Below are 17,939 nucleotides of genomic sequence, written 5' to 3'. Positions count from 1 at the left end.
CTCTCCATCGTCATCCCCCGATCACAGGCCATCCAGTGTAATGGATGATTTCGAGATATCGACATAATTCGGGAACCTTCACGGTGTTAAGGTTCGAATCCAACTTGATTCCTATTTGACTCTCCTATTCGTTCATTTTGTTTATGCCATCAACTTACACGTCGTGCTCGGATCTATCGTAAATGCTATCAAGCAACCGATTTAGTCGAGGTTGTTCTTAAAAAGTTTGATTTCCCATGCGTCAGCGTGATTTATCGTAAGCAGTTCTGCCGCATTTTCCTAGGCTTGAAGACGATAAAAGGCGGCCTCGCAGGTGAACAGTGTCTACTTCTCCACTGTTTAGTAGTTATCAAGACTTTTTCTACCATGGCGCAGGAGACATGCAAAGTCGCAGGCTACAAGCGCATCATTCTCTGCGCAGACGGCACGTGGCTTTCGTCCGACCAAGGCAACAAGTCGGTGCCTTCTAACGTCGCCAAGATTACCCGAGCAATTTCCAAGACTGGTCTCGACGCCAGTGGCAATCTCGTGAAGCAGGTTGTCTTCTACCAGTCAGGCCTTGGAGCTGGAGACCTCTTGATTCAGAAAGCCATATATGGTGAGAGCTCGGCTCGAATCTGCCTCCTTACTTCCCCTCCAACAGGTTTACTCATGCGGTGATTCGCTCGTAGGTGCCATCGGTGCGGGGCTTGATATTGACATACTTCAACTCTACGATTTCATCTCCAACAACTACGAAACTGGCGATGAGCTTTTCTTGTTCGGTTTCTCTCGCGGAGCGTTTACTGTGCGCTCAGTCGCCGGCATTGTATCTGATGTCGGTGTCCTCTCGCCGGTAAACATGTCGCGCTTCCCGGAAATGTGGAAGGCATACCGCGCGAACACGGGCGGTGAGCCCTTCAGAAAGTCGGCGTGGTATCTGGACAATAGGGAGAAGCTGGGCTTGGCAGACGTCACGATCAAGGTCGTTGGTGTTTGGGACACAGTTGGAGCCTTGGTACGCGACGCAGGCCGTAGTGATATTGGAACCCACTTGACTGACGTTTGCACGGGTAGGGGATTCCAAATTGGCCGCTGGTCGATTTCGCAAAGAAAATCGGCATCCCCATCAACCAGCAGTACGCATTCCACAACACAAGAGTTTCAAAATGTGAGCATCATGGAAAGAGAGTGCTCGCCGAGGTGGTTCTGAAGCTAAATCGTGCCCAGACGTGGAATACGCTTTCCAAGCCCTCGCCATCGACGAAAAGCGACTGCCATTCTCTCCCACCCTTTGGCACAAGACCAACCAGGCTCCTGCCAAAGATCTGCAACAATGCTGGTTCCCTGGAGTGCACGGCAACATCGGCGGCCAAGCAGAAGACCCACGTTCCCTTGGTGACCACGAAGAGATCGGCGACAACTCGTTTGCGTGGATGGTGAGAATTATTTTCTCTTCTTGCTCTGCGTTGCTGCTTTATCGGTCATCTTAGTGGGCTAACCTTCCGGGCTCCAGGTAGATAATCTCTCGGGTATGCTCACCTTTGATTACGCTGCGATCCAGATCCTCATCGAGCAACACCGGCGTGCGCTAAATAGAATCGACGCCATGCAGAGAATCACCAATGGCTGGGGCTGCGGGCCGATCGTCGATGACTTCGCCGGGCTGCAAGGCGCTTTCTTCTTCCTTCTCGGGAGGGCAGATCGGAAGCCCGGCGACTATCCGCGAGACCCTGGCGACGGCACTGCTGGCGCCACAAATGAGTACTTTCACCCAATAGTGCGGATCCGCAAGCTCAAGCTGCAGGGCTATAATCCCGTAGCACTGCAGGGATATACACTACAGGAACCCCACGGCGGTGCGGGATGGAAGTGGGCAAAGGCCGGCGTACAGGCGGTGCCTGAGTATATACTCCGCCCGAGACCGATGAGTGTAGCGTACGAGGAAGGCGGGAGCATAAGGTTTGGATTTGAGAGTAGCTTATCGAGGTTGCTATGTCCGACAGACATCTTGTTGGACCTAGACAGGGACAATGGTGTGACGGTTGGGTTTCCCAGGGGATAAACCAAGCGTGCTGGGTGGATATTGGCAGGGGATTAGGCGCGTAGTGCTGAGCAAAGAGGCTAAATGTTACATCTAGCAATATGTTGAAGTTGTGTTGATAGCTGAGGTAGCTTAGGTCTATGTCCTGTCCCGTTCTAACGTAACGTACCCGTTGGCTCATGTGGGGCTAGGGCCCCAGGCGAGCCAACCTAGCAAGCTAGGTTGGCCACAAAATTATGAGACAGCCACAAAATTATGAGACAGCCACAAAATTATGAGACAGCCACAAAATGTGAGACAGCCCCCTCACTTGGTGATGTCTTCAAATTTGTGCAATTACCACCTATTTTACATGCATTTCACGACATCAATTGGTAAAAAACAGCGCTCTTGTGTCTATCTTCATTATGCCGAGTGATGCGAATCTCAAGGCCGCCCGGGAAGTCGTGCAGTCACGTGCGCGCTATGCCCGGGGCCTCCATCGCAGTGCCTCCATCGCCACAACCCAACCTCTCTCAATCCGTGCTGCGGCCACACGCTATCCTGGATCCTCTTCTGCTTCTATTCATAGGATCGTGAAGATCCTAGAGACCGGAAATACGCCTCGTCAAGTCGGCCGGCCGCGGCTCCTCACAGACGAAGAAGAAGAAGCTATCGTCGCCTTCGTTATATGGATGGAGAGGTCCGGATTTCCCGCCTCCAAGCCTGAAATCGAAGATGCCGCAACCACCCTCCTTCAGCGCAGAAACCCTGATGCGAGCCCCGTGAGTAAGATGTGGTGTGCTCGCTTTCGCGATGATCATCCTGAGCATGAGCAAGCGCTCCTCAAAGCTACTGAGAAGTCCCGTGAGTCTTGGGAAGCCAGCGGTCTTCATGACCTTAAACAATGGTTCAAACAACTTACTAAGGCCATCCGGAAATATAGCATCAACGCTTCTAAGTGTTGGAACACCGACCAGGCCGGTATCAGGATCGGGATCCTTAAGGAGAGTATCAAGGTGTTGAGATCCATTGTTTAACGGATCAATGGCTATTCCGATCCATTGGTGGCGAGGATGTGGATGTCTTCTTGTGTCAAGCTCCGGAGACCTTCGGTTACTGTTGGAGGCAAGGATCACGATCATCGTGAACAAGTTCACGATGAGAGTGAACGACCACAACTAGTGTCAGGCAACAGCCTGCTGTCTATGAATCGGCAGACTGAACACGGGTATAAAGAGACCGACTCTCGTCGCTCCTTTAGATAAAAAATCAGACGCTCCTTTTAATCCTCAATCTACACTGATCTTTTGTTCGATGTCTGCATTCATGTATCGGTGCTAGGTTGACATCTTGTCAATAGTTTCCGGTGGTTAACACCAGTCTTTCTTCTTCTAAAAATCAACACAACATGCTCATTTCAACACAAGGTCCTCATCGTACGGACGAAGCGAAGATCAAGGAAGCAGGTTCTCTCTCCCTCCAACCGCGAGACCTGTACCCTAACCCAGCTGCATGGCGAAAACAGGTCTGATTCCAGTGGGAATCCCATAGTAAAAAAAAGTGCGCTAGTGAAATCGTCGACCTACCAACAATTCAGCAGCAATGTTGCCCCCTACTGTACGCAGTCGTGCATCTAATTCGATCAATTACATAGAAATTGGCCCGTGCACGTTGCTGGGTCATCCGTGCACACGTCGCGGCTTCTTATATTTCGTCGAATTACCTAAATCAAATACCCCCCTTGTCCTACTTCCATACCTCACTTCCCTCTTATAACCCTATTCTTTTAGTTACTATTCTTACGAACTAGAGTAATATCTAGCAGGTAGTATAATGGCCAACCCTGATCTCTTGGGCTCCCTTCATCTGTTCCACGACGCTGAAGCGCGTGTCCTGATCTGCACCCGCGATCAATGCAAGTTTGCATTATCCACGGGGCCATCACGCGTGACAACACATCTTCGTGATAAGCATAACATCCCCTCCGAGGCAAGGAAAGGGCTCAGCCGACTTCTCAAGTCCTTGCCCCCACCCGGGCTCCTCGACCCCGAGGAGGCCCCGCCTCGAGCCGACAGGTCTGCCGAGCACGACAAGCTACGAGTATACGAAGGTTTTGCCTGTGTCCACTGCGTATTCCGTACCATCAACCTCCAGCTCATGCGGCGACACCTATCCGATCCTCCAGATGACTGCTCTTTCCAGAATACTCAAAGTCGCATCCGTCGCCGTCGCGATCTCGACCAGCAGTTTGAGTGCGTCTACCTACAGACATGGACGACTGGTTCGACGCGGAAATACTGGATCATCCAGCGAGGTGGAAGCGTTATCCGGCCGTTGGATGGCCCGGCGGTCCAGTCCCACCTGCGAGCCGTGCTGACGCGGGAACTGGGCCGCCAACAGCGCCCCCCTGCGCCAGAGCCGGGCGTGACAGAATTCGCGTTGCAGAGGCCCTGGCTGGAGCGAACCAGATGGGATCGGACGTTTAGCGACAGAGGTCGCCGCGACTTGCTCGCCGCCCTGACACGGACCTGTACTTCCCGGGCGGACGGGAGTATGTCCTTGGATGTCCTGAAGGGATTGATGAGGACCTCGTTAGTCCGGGTAGAGACGAGGACCTGATCGCCTTCTTCCTCTGTCTTGCTGATGTCATGTTGGACCGGTGCGAGGAGACGGTGAGGAATACCAGCCGACATATTCTCTGCTGGCTCAAGAGCACTCAGACATCCTCAATCTATAGCAAGCCCTTCACGCTCGTGCAGCTTCCTTCATCTTCAGCCAAGTATCGGCTCATACTTAAACGATGCCTGGCGATGGTCTTTCGCCTCTACCGAATGGCCCCTGACATGCGTATGCGGGCTGCGGGCCTGTCACTGAGTCGGAAGCAGATGCAGTTCCTGGATGCAATGTGGGCACACGAGGCAGCTGGGGACTCGGCCGGACTAAAGAAGCTCGCTGGCAAGTATAGGAGTCCGATTCGTCGTGGCCAAGCAGCTACCGGCGACGAGAGAGGTGGTGACGAGGAGGACGAGTGCGGCGTTGAGTATGACGATGGAGCGGAGGGGGAGCAAGACGACGAAGACGACGATGAGGAGGGGGATGATAGTCTGGACGAGGATCGGGGCTTCACTACGTGGATAGACGACCTGGACGAAATGAGTGAGGACGAATACCTGGGGATGAGGCTGAACCCGGTGTCACTAGAGGATCACCCGAAGAGCTGGTTGAGCTACTATTCGGCCTGACTCTAGCACTTGCCACCCAGCCGGTGATCGATGGCCAACCGCAGACGACTGTGCTGATATACTTCAGCGGCATCCTAGGATTCTCCTCATCGCCGGACAGTGTCTTCCTGCCGGCCAGGTCCTACACCTCTAACCTCTCTGCGATGATTTATATCCTCCGCCTCGTCTTCCTCGAATACGCCCTCCCTCTACGGCCATACCACGCCCTTGCCCTGCAGCGACGACCGCGGGTAGGCCAGCTCGATAGGCTACAGCCCATTCGGAGGCAGTATATGGTGATGGAGTCAGAGTCCCCTTTGGAGGAGCTGCTAAGCCTGCGGAATTTCGGCTACGTGATGTCTCGGACAGATGCGCCGCCCCATTTCCTCCGCTGGAGTGATGAAGGGCAGGTAGTTTCCATGGGGGACGAGATCTCAATCTCTATGGGTCGGTTCCGGCGGCTACCCGAGCACTTCATAAAGGAGGCAGCCAAGTTATGTGACGAGATGATGTTCTCCTGGGACCCAGCCATCGACCTATCCAACATCAAGGACGACATGACAAATAATAAGGAGGGTTTCTCGTTTGTGCTTCACCCCGCTAACAAGCTAGACGAGGCCTACCTCAGGCTCTGCAATCGAGCAAGCAGGGCCCACCGCAGTGGGCTTGTCCGAGGCGCCGGCTGGGACTGGGAAGCTGTGTGTCTATACTTCAAAAAGGAGGAGGCTCTCCTATGTGCCCTCCTTGGCGGTATGTTTTGCTCGGGGGGGCAGTTGCCGCGATGCACAGAGGTGCTCAGCCTACTGTGCAGCAATGGCGAGCTTCATCCACGAAGCATTTACGTGTATGATCGGTCAATGCTCTACATTACACGTCATCACAAGGCGAAGAGGACTACGAACCGTGAATTCATAGTCGCCCGCTTTCTACCAGCCCAGCTTGGTCATATACTGTACAAGTATCTTGTCTATGTCCGGCCGTTTATCCATCTGCTACATCGGGAGAGGGGGATATACCTATTAGACAAAGCTTCCGGAACCCCGCTTCTCTTCCGCGAGGATGTAGGCCTTACCAGCAGGCCCTGGCAGACCGGCCGTCTCACTGCTATACTCAGGGGGGCAACGTCAACAGTCTGGGGTCAATCCGTCAACTCACGGCAGTTCCGCCAGATGTGCATCGGCATTACCGAGAAGCATGTGCGCGATGTACACCAGCCATTCAATCGATTCGATGACCGGACCGCGAGCGCGAGCCGTAACGTGGTCTTTGCATGGCAGAGTGGGCATCGTCCTCTACAGCGAGGCACTACCTATGGTCTGGATGGGGCATCCCCCACCAAGTTGCAACCGCAGCTCCTCGAACTCTATCGATGGGCCAGCTCTAGGTGGCACGAATTCCTCCATCTACCAAGCTATCTCGCCCATGTGCCAGTCGCACATGATCCGTTCAAGAGGAACGACCCTTCTAGCCCTCTCGTTGGGTCTCAGGACGAAGACGGGGACAATGGCGGCGGGGTTGCCACCTCGCTGACGGTATCCCCTGTGTTGATTCCTTCAGACAAGAGCTCTAGCCCCGTGGCGGCCGACAACACCACATGCCACCCCCCCACCCGGCCTTGCATATTTTGGAGCTCTTCTTCATCCACAGCCGGTCGATCTACTGAACAACGACGGCAAGATTCGGCCGTATTCTTAGACCGGATCAATGCGGAGTCTGAACAGGCCCTTGAACGTCAGGATCAAGCAGCTCGGGATGAACGTATCCGCCACGGTACTTCTGCTAAGCGGTCAAGGCGCCAGGCGGATGGGTCAGATGATACAGCACCGCATCCCAAGAGGAGCCGAACTCTTCCGTCAAGCTTCAGAAGTCAATACATGCGAGATCAATCTCTCAACGACGATGATTGGAGTCACCGGCCACTGTTTGGGTACCCCGGTGACATTGCCACCTCCAGCGCGATGGTTACGCGAATGGCCATACTCGACCATCTTGGGACTCGGGTTGGGTTTAGCGATGATAAGAACCTACTTCGAGCGAATCTCAAGTTGTGGACTTTAGGTGAACAACTAGAGAAATGGTGTACCGTTGGTTGTCAGCTCTGTTACGTCTGCGGCGATCAGTGTGTCCAACAACCAAGTAAAGCAAAAATCGGTCCCCTTACTTGACTTGGTTGACAGTACCCCTTGCTTGACTTGGTTTACTCGACGAGAGTGCCATCCTTTACTTGGTTGATTGATATTACTCGACTATTTACCATCTATATTCGTTTTCCTCTTTCTGCTCCTGCTGGTAGATCTACGCCAACATGCCGCTTCGAAGCAGGTGCTTCTGGCATTCGATCGCTGCTACTGTGTCCGAACTGAGCCGGTTCCGTTCATCCGTGATGACCTTCTTTGTCTGTGAGAAAACACGCTCACACTCAGCGCTCATTGTTGGACAACTGAACAAGTCAAACGCCATCTTGGACAGGATAGGGTAGTCAGATGCATGGCGAACCCACCACTCCAGAGGATCCTCAACATCCAGATCAGCCTTATTAGTCCTCGCCATAAACTCATCCAGCTCAGACGTCAGTTTTGCTCGCTTCTTTCCTCGTGTAGCTGACATCGCAGTGACAGCAAGCCTCTGACGACGCTTACGAGCTTGCTGGAGTGGATCAAGAGTCACACTGTTGTCAGCAATAGCCTCCTCCTCCAGCTCCTCCAGCTCCTCCTCCTGTCGTGCTCCGTCCATTAGGTCCACTTCCGCAGCTGCTGCCTCGTATTGTGCAAAAACCTCCTGCACCACTCTCTTTGCCCCGCCGATCCATTGCTTATTGTGACTCCATTCAAGCTCGAAATAGGTAAACTTGTTGGCCGGATGCAGGGCAACTGCACACCGGTATGCAGGAGTGGCATCTGTGAGGCCAAAATATTCCTCAAGCTTGATACGAGCAGCATCAATAGCATGGGAATAGTATGTTGACACCACGTCAGGGTGATCATCTGCGAACTTCCCAGCCTCCTGGAGCTTCTTGAAGAGCACATCCAGCGACTCGAGAGTCTCGTGAAGTGAGCCATGTGATCCTTCCGAGCCAGCTTTGTTAGCTCGGCCCTCCATGCGTTTTGTTAGATCCTTGAAAGGCTTGAGGATATTGAGGAAGTGGTCGAGATCGGCCCAATCCTGCGGAGTCAGGATATCTTGTGAGATATCATATCCTTCGGCGCCGACGTGGCGATAGTTGAGAAAGAATAGATCAATGGCGTGGCGGAGTTTCAGAGCTCTTTCAATCATGGAATATACAGAGTTCCAGCGGATACCACCATCGACCAGGACCCTGGTGTAGAGGTGTTCGATACTGCCTTCGTCGTAGGCCCGCAGGATGTACTGTTTCAGCCGCTCCCATCGCTGGTCGCTTCTGTTGATCCACACGCAGAAGTTGTGGAGCTTGCCAATACAGCTTTGCTTCCTCCATATCTCAAACCGCTCGTCGTTGCTTGTAGCGTTGTCCATCATGAAGCAGCCAATGATTGGCGAGACGTCGTAAAAGTCGATGACGGTCGACAACACTTTGGCAATGTTCTCACCGGAATGAGGACCCTTTAGAGGTGGGAGGTCTAGAAGAGCTGTTTGTAACTTGTGGCGCTCATCCAGGAAGTGAGCGACAACGGCAAGATAGTTTGTCCCTTCTTCAGATGTCCATGCATCCATCGAGATATGGACCTTGCTTTTGGCGGAATGGAGCTTTGCCCTTAGCCAAACGCGTCTCCCACCATCGCCAAGCCACTTCTCTTTGACCCAACTGCTAAGAGTAAACGGGCTTCTGGGAAGGATCTTGTCAATATCCTCCAGATAATTGATAAAAATCTCATTCGTGCGCTGATGAGTCGCCTGACGAAATGTGAGGTCAAGGTCAATCACCCAGTCAGTAAAATCGTCCTTGAATTTCAGGTCGTTGAACACCGCGCGCCGGCTTCCGAGGTATGGCGTGAGACTTGTTGTCCTCTTCGCTATGCTGAAAGGATCGGATCCAGTTGCTTTGTAACCGAATTCTTCCAGTCTGTGCTGCTGTTTAAGGTGGTAAATGATACTGGTCGTGCTCTCACTAGCAAACAGCGCAGCATCGTGATGGCCACTAATATGGCAATACTTGCAGAGCCAAAGCTTATTGTTCCCGTCTGTGGTAAGTTGTGCGCCGTGCCTGTAGATTGCCGAAGGCTGGGATTTGGAGTTGATGGCGCGCTTATGGGGCTGGCGGTATCGAATGGATGGTACTGGCTTCCTGTTGTAGCGGATTTTGTCCCAGTCGATAGGGAAAGAGCACTGAGAGGCGTCCGGCACGCCTCTTTCGTCAGAAAGCGTTGAAGGAGAGGGCTTATCATTGGGCACGTGGGTTTGAGTTGAGGTGGAGGAGCTAGGAGTGCTCGACTGGGCGGGACCGAGCGACTCAGAAGGAGTCCTAGGAGGGGTGGTTTTTTCGAGCCTTCCATGAGGCTTAAAGAATGGGCGCGAAGACATATTTGGTTTGTTCTTCAAGTTATTGGACCAAATCGGCAGCCTTGGCTTGACGGAAAGGTTTGAGGAGAAAGAAAAGGAGATCCTTCGGGGGCGTCATAAGCGCACCCATTTCATTTAAAGACTGGGCCAATCAGGGCGCGCTGCCGTCCCAGCCTGCCCTATTAAGGTTAGACTTTCTTGGCCACTTTCCCAATCCGGTAACTTAGTCGAGTAACTTCAGGTTAACTCGAGTAAGCCAAAAAGGCTTGCTTGTGGTTGGTTGTTACGTAATCAAGCAACCACAACCAAGCAAATCAAATAAGTTGGTTATTGGACACACTGTCCACAGTTTAGCCGATGGGGGACAACGAGAGCCACGTCTCAAAGGGAGTAGTTTTATTGGGGTTGCCTCACGTGATGACCACACTGCACAATAGACTTCCCGGCTCGGAAGGTTCACTGAGGGGTTTTCTTCCCTCCTGCAACTGCCTCACGGGGAGTCAATTGCTCGCCTCGGCAGGTGTCTCGTCATCTCTCACGCAGTCAAGACTCGACTTTCACCCGCCCCATGTCGCATAACATTCGTGTGACCGGATGTAACTATCCGGTTTCACATCTGGCCTGTCGCATAATCCTAACGACATGAGCTTAAATAGCTGTGCCCGAACACATGGCTGTTCGATTTCTTTTGTTCTTTAGATAATTCTCATCAATTGACTGGTGCCATCAATGATCCCTGTGGAGCCAATTGTCTGACACCCCACCTTCCCTCTGTATATAGCACTACTACAATATACAGACACTTGCCTCCCTACGAGGGAGCGCGGACGGGCCCTCTCTGACGCTGCGGTCTAACACGCTTACGCATAAGACCGCAGCGACAGGTGACCCGTTGCGGCCAAACTACACACACTCTGTCCCTCTTGACTGCGTGAGGTCACCAATAAAAGGACAAATGATTCACGCAAGGCGGCAGCCACAAGTATGACGGAGCACCTTTCCAGATCTGGGCAAGGCGGGTTGTAGTGTGGCACAGGACTTAGGGTGAATCACAAGCTCTCGCTCCGCCGACTAACTGACACGTGATGCGTGGGGCAGCAACTTACGGCTGCCTGGGTGGCGAGAACAAGCCGAGACTGTCCAATCTCAACGCTCCGACCCTAGACGAAGCAAATTCGAATAAATCGATATTTCTCGAAAAAAGGTGACTAAAAGACGCTCCGACATGGACGTGTCGGCTTCATGACTCGCAACAACATTGCAGAGCACCTGTCCTGGCTGTTGAACGACCAAGGCCGCTACAAGCCTGCAATACCACCGTTTCTGAGGGGCAGTGATGCCTCCCAAACTGGGTTGTCCCAGACACAACATTCAGACTCTCAAGAACGACGACGCTTTCAATCTGAGCCGTCTAATCGACTTGACTACGAATCACATTTAAACGACACCGTGTCGACTACACCTTATCGGCCGGGCGGGCTTGGCGCGAGGTTTCGGGATACGGACCAGGTGATAGTGGAGGACGACAGCATGGCCCGCCTCAAGTCGAGTTCGAAATCCAGGAAGCCCAGTCTTGTTTCAAGGCCCCAGCAACTTCTCAGCCCCTCTTGCATCACCCCTAATCGCTTGACCCGACAAGATGCTTCTGCCAGGCGCACTAACCACAGTAAGTACCTGAGTGCCGTAGAGACAATTCAAGCTAATTGGGTGTTTCCAGGTACATGGAGCCCGGAGCCTAGCAAGACACAAAGCCCACCACCGAAGAAGGCCCCGGCTCCGGTCCCGGTCCGAACCCTTCGTACGAGCAGCCCCGATTTCCCCGACCTCAACGCCGATGATCTGGAGTACTTGGACCTAACCAACGATGCCTTTGACTCCTCCGACTCGCTATCGTTCAGCAGCAATGCGAAACTCTGGCGCGAAGATTACGCATCTCGACCAAATCTAGTAGCCTCGAGCGGTAGAAAGAGAAAGAGCAGTGAAATCAACGAGGAAGAATTCAGCGACCTGGGCGATTTCCCAGACATCGACGAACTTCTTGGTACCTATCCTCCCGCCCCGAGCCCTGGGAGTCGATCCGGAACACGTCGAAGAGACGGATCTCGCAGCAATCGAACACGCCGAACCGGCGATGGCTTCAAAAACCATCTGTCAACCGAGATTTCACCCATCAGCGAGGAGGACGAAGATGACATACTATCGTGAGCCCTCAATCCCCTCGATATGTACACAGTCCGCTTGCTCGTGAGCAATCCCCTCGGAAAGCGTTACCTGTCATCAACACTCAACCTCCCTCGAAGGGAGCAACAAGCCCTTTGAAGGAGTCTGCTGTTACTTCTGAAGCTTCCAATCAAGTCCATCAGACCAGTTCGCTTCCTCCTCGAATGGAGGATGGCAGGGATGAGCTGTTCAGTCCTGACTCCGACGAAGAATCTTTGACGCACCCTTCCCACAATAGCTCAATCGCTATCTTGAAAGTCTCTACGAACAAGCCAGCACAAATTTGTACTCATGCAGCGCCGACAGCTGTGCCTGCAGTCCAGCTAGACTTTGCTTCGCCCTCCCAACGCCACACTACTCCTGGAATAGCCGCCCCCAGAGTGCGCGCCATCGCGTCAAACAGCTCGCAGACCACCAAGGTTACCCCTGAAGATTCGTTCAATGAACCTCCTAGTAAAACCCCTCCCGAATCAAGTCAAGTATTGGCTCTTCTGAATCAGTTGAGTTCTCAACCATCGACCTTGACTAAATGGAGTGAGTTCATATACAAGCTCATTCAGCAAAACGATAATAATTTCATAAGAGCGATTAATGAGCGCTGGCCGAAGGAAAAGCGAAGTGAGGTTAAGTCAGAAAAAGAGCGATTGTTACGACAACAGAAGGCCTTCAAACAACTCGCTGCCCCAACGGATGAGTACAGGGCGCTTTGTAGGAAACGCGAAGAGCTTGCCCAAGTCATTGCTCAAGCCTACACCCAAGGCCTTGACACGGATGAGGACGAAGTTCGGCTTGATGACCTCACCGATGAAATCCAGGCGATGGAGCAGGCCCTTCTCAAAACAATCGATGGCACTGGGCTAGATGTAGCTGGCTTCCTTGGGACTTTCCAGGAACCAACGTATGGCCGCCCTCCTGCATCAGTCATTGTGATGGGCACTCAACCAATGTTTCAAAGCAGTGCCAACATGTCTATGGTGTCGAATGTTGCCACACTAGCAAGCGGGATGGGTACGCGAGTGGCTCATGAGACTCAGCTGCCCAAAGCTTCTCAGAACCAGCAGTACCCGGCAGCATCGAGGATTGAGGCCTCGCAAGGGATGAGTGTTCTCGCCAAAGAGGACAACGCTGTTTTAGCTCCTCCTTTCTCAAGAGACACCGCGAAACCCTCGAATGCACCTTACCAGCCAAGACCGGCAACGAGACCATCAATGGTGGATCCCATGCCTGTGGATGCAGAATTTGATGTCGGTGACGACGGCTTCTCTGATCTGGATGAACTTCAGCTCCAGCCAGTGCTCAAAGCTGCAAGGAACTTGGTACCAGGCAGTCGAAGTCCGCCTCAAGCGACACATCGTCGCCCTGGCGATGAATTTAGTGACTTTAGCGACGATGAGGAAATGCTTGCTTTTGCACAGGATTATGAGACCCGTCAATCCCACGCTCCCGTCTCGCAGGACTTTGGAAAGGTCTTCTCGGAGACATCTGGAAACGCTGGAGCTGTTGCAAAGCCTCGAGCCTCGTCAAAGGAGTCATTGCCCTCAGTAGCGCCAGAGTCAATCCCTGGCAAGCTGATGAAGCACCCGTGGTCACCTGAAGTTCAAAGGATGCTTAAAGACCGGTTCAGAATGAAAGCATTCCGCCATAATCAGCTTCAGGCTATTAATGCCACACTGGGGGGTAAAGACGCCTTCGTTCTTATGCCAACGGGTGGCGGCAAGTCTTTGTGCTATCAGTTACCCGCTGTTATCAAGTCTGGCAAGACTCAGGGTGTTACCATTGTGGTGTCGCCTTTGCTCAGTTTGATGCAAGATCAAGTCGACCACATGAAATCTCTGGGCATTCAGGCTGTTGCATTCAATGGTGAGTGCTCTGCCGAATATAAGAGACAGGTGATGACTGCTTTCGAGGAGAGAAGCCCGGAGGACTACATTGAGCTCCTGTATGTTACCCCCGAGATGGTGAGCAAGAACATTACCTTCAGCAATGGGATGCGAACCCTGCATGACAAAGGTAAACTTGCACGCATCGTCATTGATGAGGCTCACTGCGTCAGTCAATGGGGCCATGATTTCCGGCCAGACTATAAGACTCTGGGCCAAGTCCGCCAGAGATATCCTGGAGTGCCGGTCATGGCTCTCACAGCCACCGCGACGCAGAACGCCATCGTCGACATCAAGCACAATCTCGGAATGGACAACTGTCAAACGTTCTCACAGAGCTTCAATCGTCCAAATCTATACTACGAGGTTCGCGGAAAGACAACTAATGCCAAGTGTATGGACGAGATCGCGTCGCTGATCAAGTCCAAATATGCGAATCAGAGTGGGATTGTCTATACAGTCTCACGAAAGAACGCAGAAAAAGTTGCGGAGAGTCTCTCGGACCAAGGTATTACCGCCAGGTATTACCACGCAGGCGTCGATCCCCAGGAGAAGGTCGAGGTGCAAACTGCCTGGCAACAGGGCGAGATCAAGATTGTCGTTGCAACAATTGCGTTTGGCATGGGCATTGACAAGCCAGACGTGAGGTTTGTCATACACCACGGGCTTCCAAAAACCTTGGAAGGATACTATCAGGAGACCGGTCGCGCAGGCAGAGACGGAGATCCCTCTGACTGCATTCTTTTCTATGGCAAGCAGGATATAAGGACCCTGAAGAAGCTGATCGCTGAGGGTGATGGCAACAAGGAGCAAAAGGAGCGGCAGATGTCTATGCTCAACCGTGTTACGGCATATTGTGACAACAAGTCTGATTGCCGACGGGCTGAAATTCTTCGCTATTTTGGCGAGGACTTCAGTGCAGCGCAGTGTGGCAAGACTTGCGACAATTGCAAAGCTGGGTTGATCTTTGAGCAACAAGACTTTTCTGAGTACGCTATTGCTGCCATCCGAGTTGTTCAGGCGCAGAGGCGGATTACAGCGGTGCAATGCGCCGACATCCTCATCGGGAGGAAGTACCCCCCTTACGAGGCACGTCGCTCAGACGACTGGTATGGAATGGCAAAGAGCCTTAAGAAGCATGAGCTTGTTCGAGTACTTGACAAACTGTTAGCCGAGAAGGCATTTCATGAGAACAACCAAGTCGGAAATCATGGCATGGCAATCCAGTACCTGAAACTCGGATCAACATACCACCTGTTTCTCTCAGGGCAGCGGAAGCTCATGTTATCGATTCAAGTACCGGAAGAGGGCGCGACTAACAAGCCTTCCAAGCCCCAGTCGAAGCAAGCCACCAAGAAGCCGAAGGATCAGGGTGTGACTGCCATGCCGTCACCATACGTGTCTTTACCCGTTGGGCGATGGATAAAGAAATCACGTACTGTGGAAAGCGACGATGAGAATGGAGCCATGACTTTGAACGGCTATGAGAATGATGGGTTCATTGTAGATGATTACGAGGAAGAGGCCTTTGAAGAGCTGCCTGACCACCAACCACTGAAGCCGCTCTCGCGGTCGCCTGGGCTTCCAATATCCATCAGTACCGAGCTGGAGGACTTGAACGAAATACACCGGAATATTATCGACGGTTTCGTCCGGGAAGCAAAGGTAGCAGAGGAGAAAATCCGAAAGCAGAAAGGGCTCAGAGAGCCACTGTTCACCGAGAAGGAGCTCCAAGTCATGGCCATACGGTGGACAACTTCTCTTAACAAGATGTCTAAGATTCCGGGCATCCAACCTGACAAAGTCATGGATCATGGACCAGAGATCCTACGTATCTTGCGGAGATACTACAGCGGGTACCGTGAGGTCATGGATCCCAAGTGCTCTGGGGGTAATGACCAGGAGATTGTGGATTTGATAAGTTCAGACGTCGAGATGGGTGAGGATGCCTACGAGGACGAGGATGGGGTGGATTCTCCCTACTTCAACACCAACAGGCACGCCGATATTCAGGCCGGGCACGGCAAACTTAAGAACCTTGGCAGCCAGCCAACTCAAAGTCAGCCGAGGACATACGATAAGAGCGGTGGAGGTGACAAACGATGTTTGGAGAACAAGAAACGGACCAGCAAGAATTGGACGGGTGGAGTGACGAAGCGGAAGAGTACCGGCTCCGGCCGCAAGGTTAGCAGCTCTTCTACGGCGGTCCAGGCGATCAGCAGCGCGATAAACAAGAAGATGCAGCGAAACAGTGGCATCACGGCGATGCCATTGTAAGGCAGGGACCCAAGCTTTTGCTCTAGCATGCAGGCTTGGCCAAAGGTACTTTTGGGGGCCTTTAATGGGGCAATAGCCCGTGGAAGCTGCGGCAGCTCGCAGGAGGAGTCATTGACTAGGAAAAGGGGCCCTTAATTGGGAAAATAGAGGTACTTTCCAATTCACTCAATTTACTTTCAGGATCTTGCGACTCGCTCGCCGGCAGGCACCACGGGCACCTTGGCGGGGCTGGGATGGCTGTGACTGTGCTGTGCCATTAGGAGCCCAAGAGCACTTTTACTGTGGATGTGCGAATGACTGCATGGCAAATTTAGGGGCTGGACCGGGGAAGACGGATCCTTCAGTCTTGCAGGTTTGATCTAATCCAGGGTAGTCCCGATTTTCAGGGCTGTGGTTGCTGTACTTTAAATATACCTTGCTTTGAAAGGTACCCACCAACACTGTAGGTAGTTTCTATCATTCGGGTAGGGCATCGGAGTCAATGGGGGAAAAAAAATTAGAAAAACATTCTGTGGCTAACAGGCCCGTGGAATCCCCGTTCCCCTAATCCCCAAACAATATCACTGCACCAGGTCTGAGATAACGCGTCCGCCCCGGAGGTTCTCTGTAATGGCATCATATCACCTTGCAATTCTAGCCCCGGTTTAGCCCATTTTCATCCTTGCTGCGGTCACACCCGGCACTACTACCGCCGACATAAGGCTCACTGCGACTTCTCGTCGAATGCCTGCACATATCGGCTGGACTCATGGACGAGGTAGTTCTGAATGAGGGTGCAATTGCATTCCGAGTGCTGTAGAAGTTGCATCTTAAGCTCATATATCTCGAATGACAGGTCGGCCACGCAGGTGGATAGATCGCGGTGAATACGCTCCAGGTCCTGCTCCCTGGACTCAAGTCTAAGCTGTTCTTCCCTCTGCTTGGCACGGAGCTTATTGGATGCGATTCGATTCTGTTCCTGGATTCTTTTAACGCGACTGTTGCCCCGTTGGGCTGGATGAACGCCGTTGCCGCTGACATGTCTCGTACGATGTACAGTTGAATGTCTTGTCGTCTTCTTTGCTTGTGCATTGATGTCTCTGTCACCTAACGGAGTTCGGCTAGTGGATTTGCGAGACGCAAGATTGTCAGGGTAGCAATCTTGCTTTGGATTTGAATTCCTTAATGTCGAGGATGAGTGCCAATGGCCTTAGACGGGAGACGCTTCCTCGGAAACCCTGTGCTCAGAAACCGAGACTGTGGGCGTATGCTCTATAACATGATTGAGGCCGTTCCACGGATTCGTATAATCGGCCACATGGCTGATATCATGCCAACGGCCTGTCAAGCCGGTGTTGGAGTGAAATAAGAAGCCATCGAATAGAGGACCAGTTTGCGTATAAACACTATTTGCCGTGCTGCTCTTGTCTTCTGATGAACATAACGGAACTCGCTGGTTTACCGACAACCATTGCTCCCATAGAGGAGATTCGGAGGTGTAGGACATCCCGAAAGTTGAGTCGTTTTCCATGTCACTCGGCTCACCCAAGGCGCTATCGTCCGTGATATCAAGAGTGACCACGAGGTATATTTCTACGCAAGGTCAGCTGATGGCCAAAGCAGCAGGAGAAAGAGCTAAGAAGAAGCACTGACCGTCTAGAAGCACCTCGAATAACCGTTGGGCCGTATTTCTGTGCCAGTGATGATTCTCAGTAAGTGAAGAACCGCGTAATGGAAGCTCAGGAGGACTGAAGGTAACAGAAGCTACTGCACTGATTCTCACACAAGCCGTTGCGAACGAACTGACCTGCAATATATAATCGCAGTAGGAAACAGGTCGTGGAGCAACCTGCAAGGGAACTGTTTTAATTGCTCAGATCG

General features: G+C 52.5%; 4 protein-coding genes across 4 annotated transcripts; 3 read left to right on the top strand and 1 right to left on the bottom strand.

Moving 5' to 3' along the window:
* Positions 1-366: 366 nt before the first annotated feature.
* On the top strand, positions 367-3,042 carry MRS44_017649 (uncharacterized protein; the record flags this gene model as incomplete). The annotated part of the gene is made up of 6 exons (XM_065615558.1): positions 367-598; positions 672-997; positions 1,057-1,150; positions 1,210-1,418; positions 1,496-1,917; positions 2,409-3,042. 6 exons carry the CDS (start codon positions 367-369, stop codon positions 3,040-3,042), a joined length of 1,917 nt encoding a protein of 638 aa, XP_065471630.1.
* A 796-nt stretch (positions 3,043-3,838) lies between these two features.
* On the top strand, positions 3,839-7,391 carry MRS44_017648 (uncharacterized protein; the record flags this gene model as incomplete). The annotated part of the gene is made up of 3 exons (XM_065615557.1): positions 3,839-4,429; positions 4,498-5,135; positions 5,207-7,391. The coding sequence occupies 3 exons, from the start codon at positions 3,839-3,841 to the stop codon at positions 7,389-7,391; spliced, it is 3,414 nt and encodes a 1,137-aa protein (XP_065471629.1).
* A 130-nt stretch (positions 7,392-7,521) lies between these two features.
* Positions 7,522-9,723, bottom strand: MRS44_017647 (uncharacterized protein; the record flags this gene model as incomplete). Its single annotated transcript, XM_065615556.1, has 1 exon — positions 7,522-9,723. The coding sequence occupies one exon, from the start codon at positions 9,721-9,723 to the stop codon at positions 7,522-7,524; it is 2,202 nt and encodes a 733-aa protein (XP_065471628.1).
* Positions 9,724-10,944: 1,221 nt separating this feature from the next.
* On the top strand, positions 10,945-16,079 carry MRS44_017646 (uncharacterized protein; the record flags this gene model as incomplete). The annotated part of the gene is made up of 3 exons (XM_065615555.1): positions 10,945-11,368; positions 11,420-11,903; positions 12,071-16,079. The coding sequence occupies 3 exons, from the start codon at positions 10,945-10,947 to the stop codon at positions 16,077-16,079; spliced, it is 4,917 nt and encodes a 1,638-aa protein (XP_065471627.1).
* Positions 16,080-17,939: the final 1,860 nt, after the last annotated feature.

Source organism: Fusarium solani (genome assembly GCF_023522795.1).
Source record: "Fusarium solani strain SB1 chromosome Unknown bctg00000014, whole genome shotgun sequence".
Lineage (NCBI taxonomy): Eukaryota > Fungi > Ascomycota > Sordariomycetes > Hypocreales > Nectriaceae > Fusarium > Fusarium solani.
Note: the sequence above shows the minus strand (reverse complement) of the source record. Positions and strands in the feature narration are given on the sequence as shown.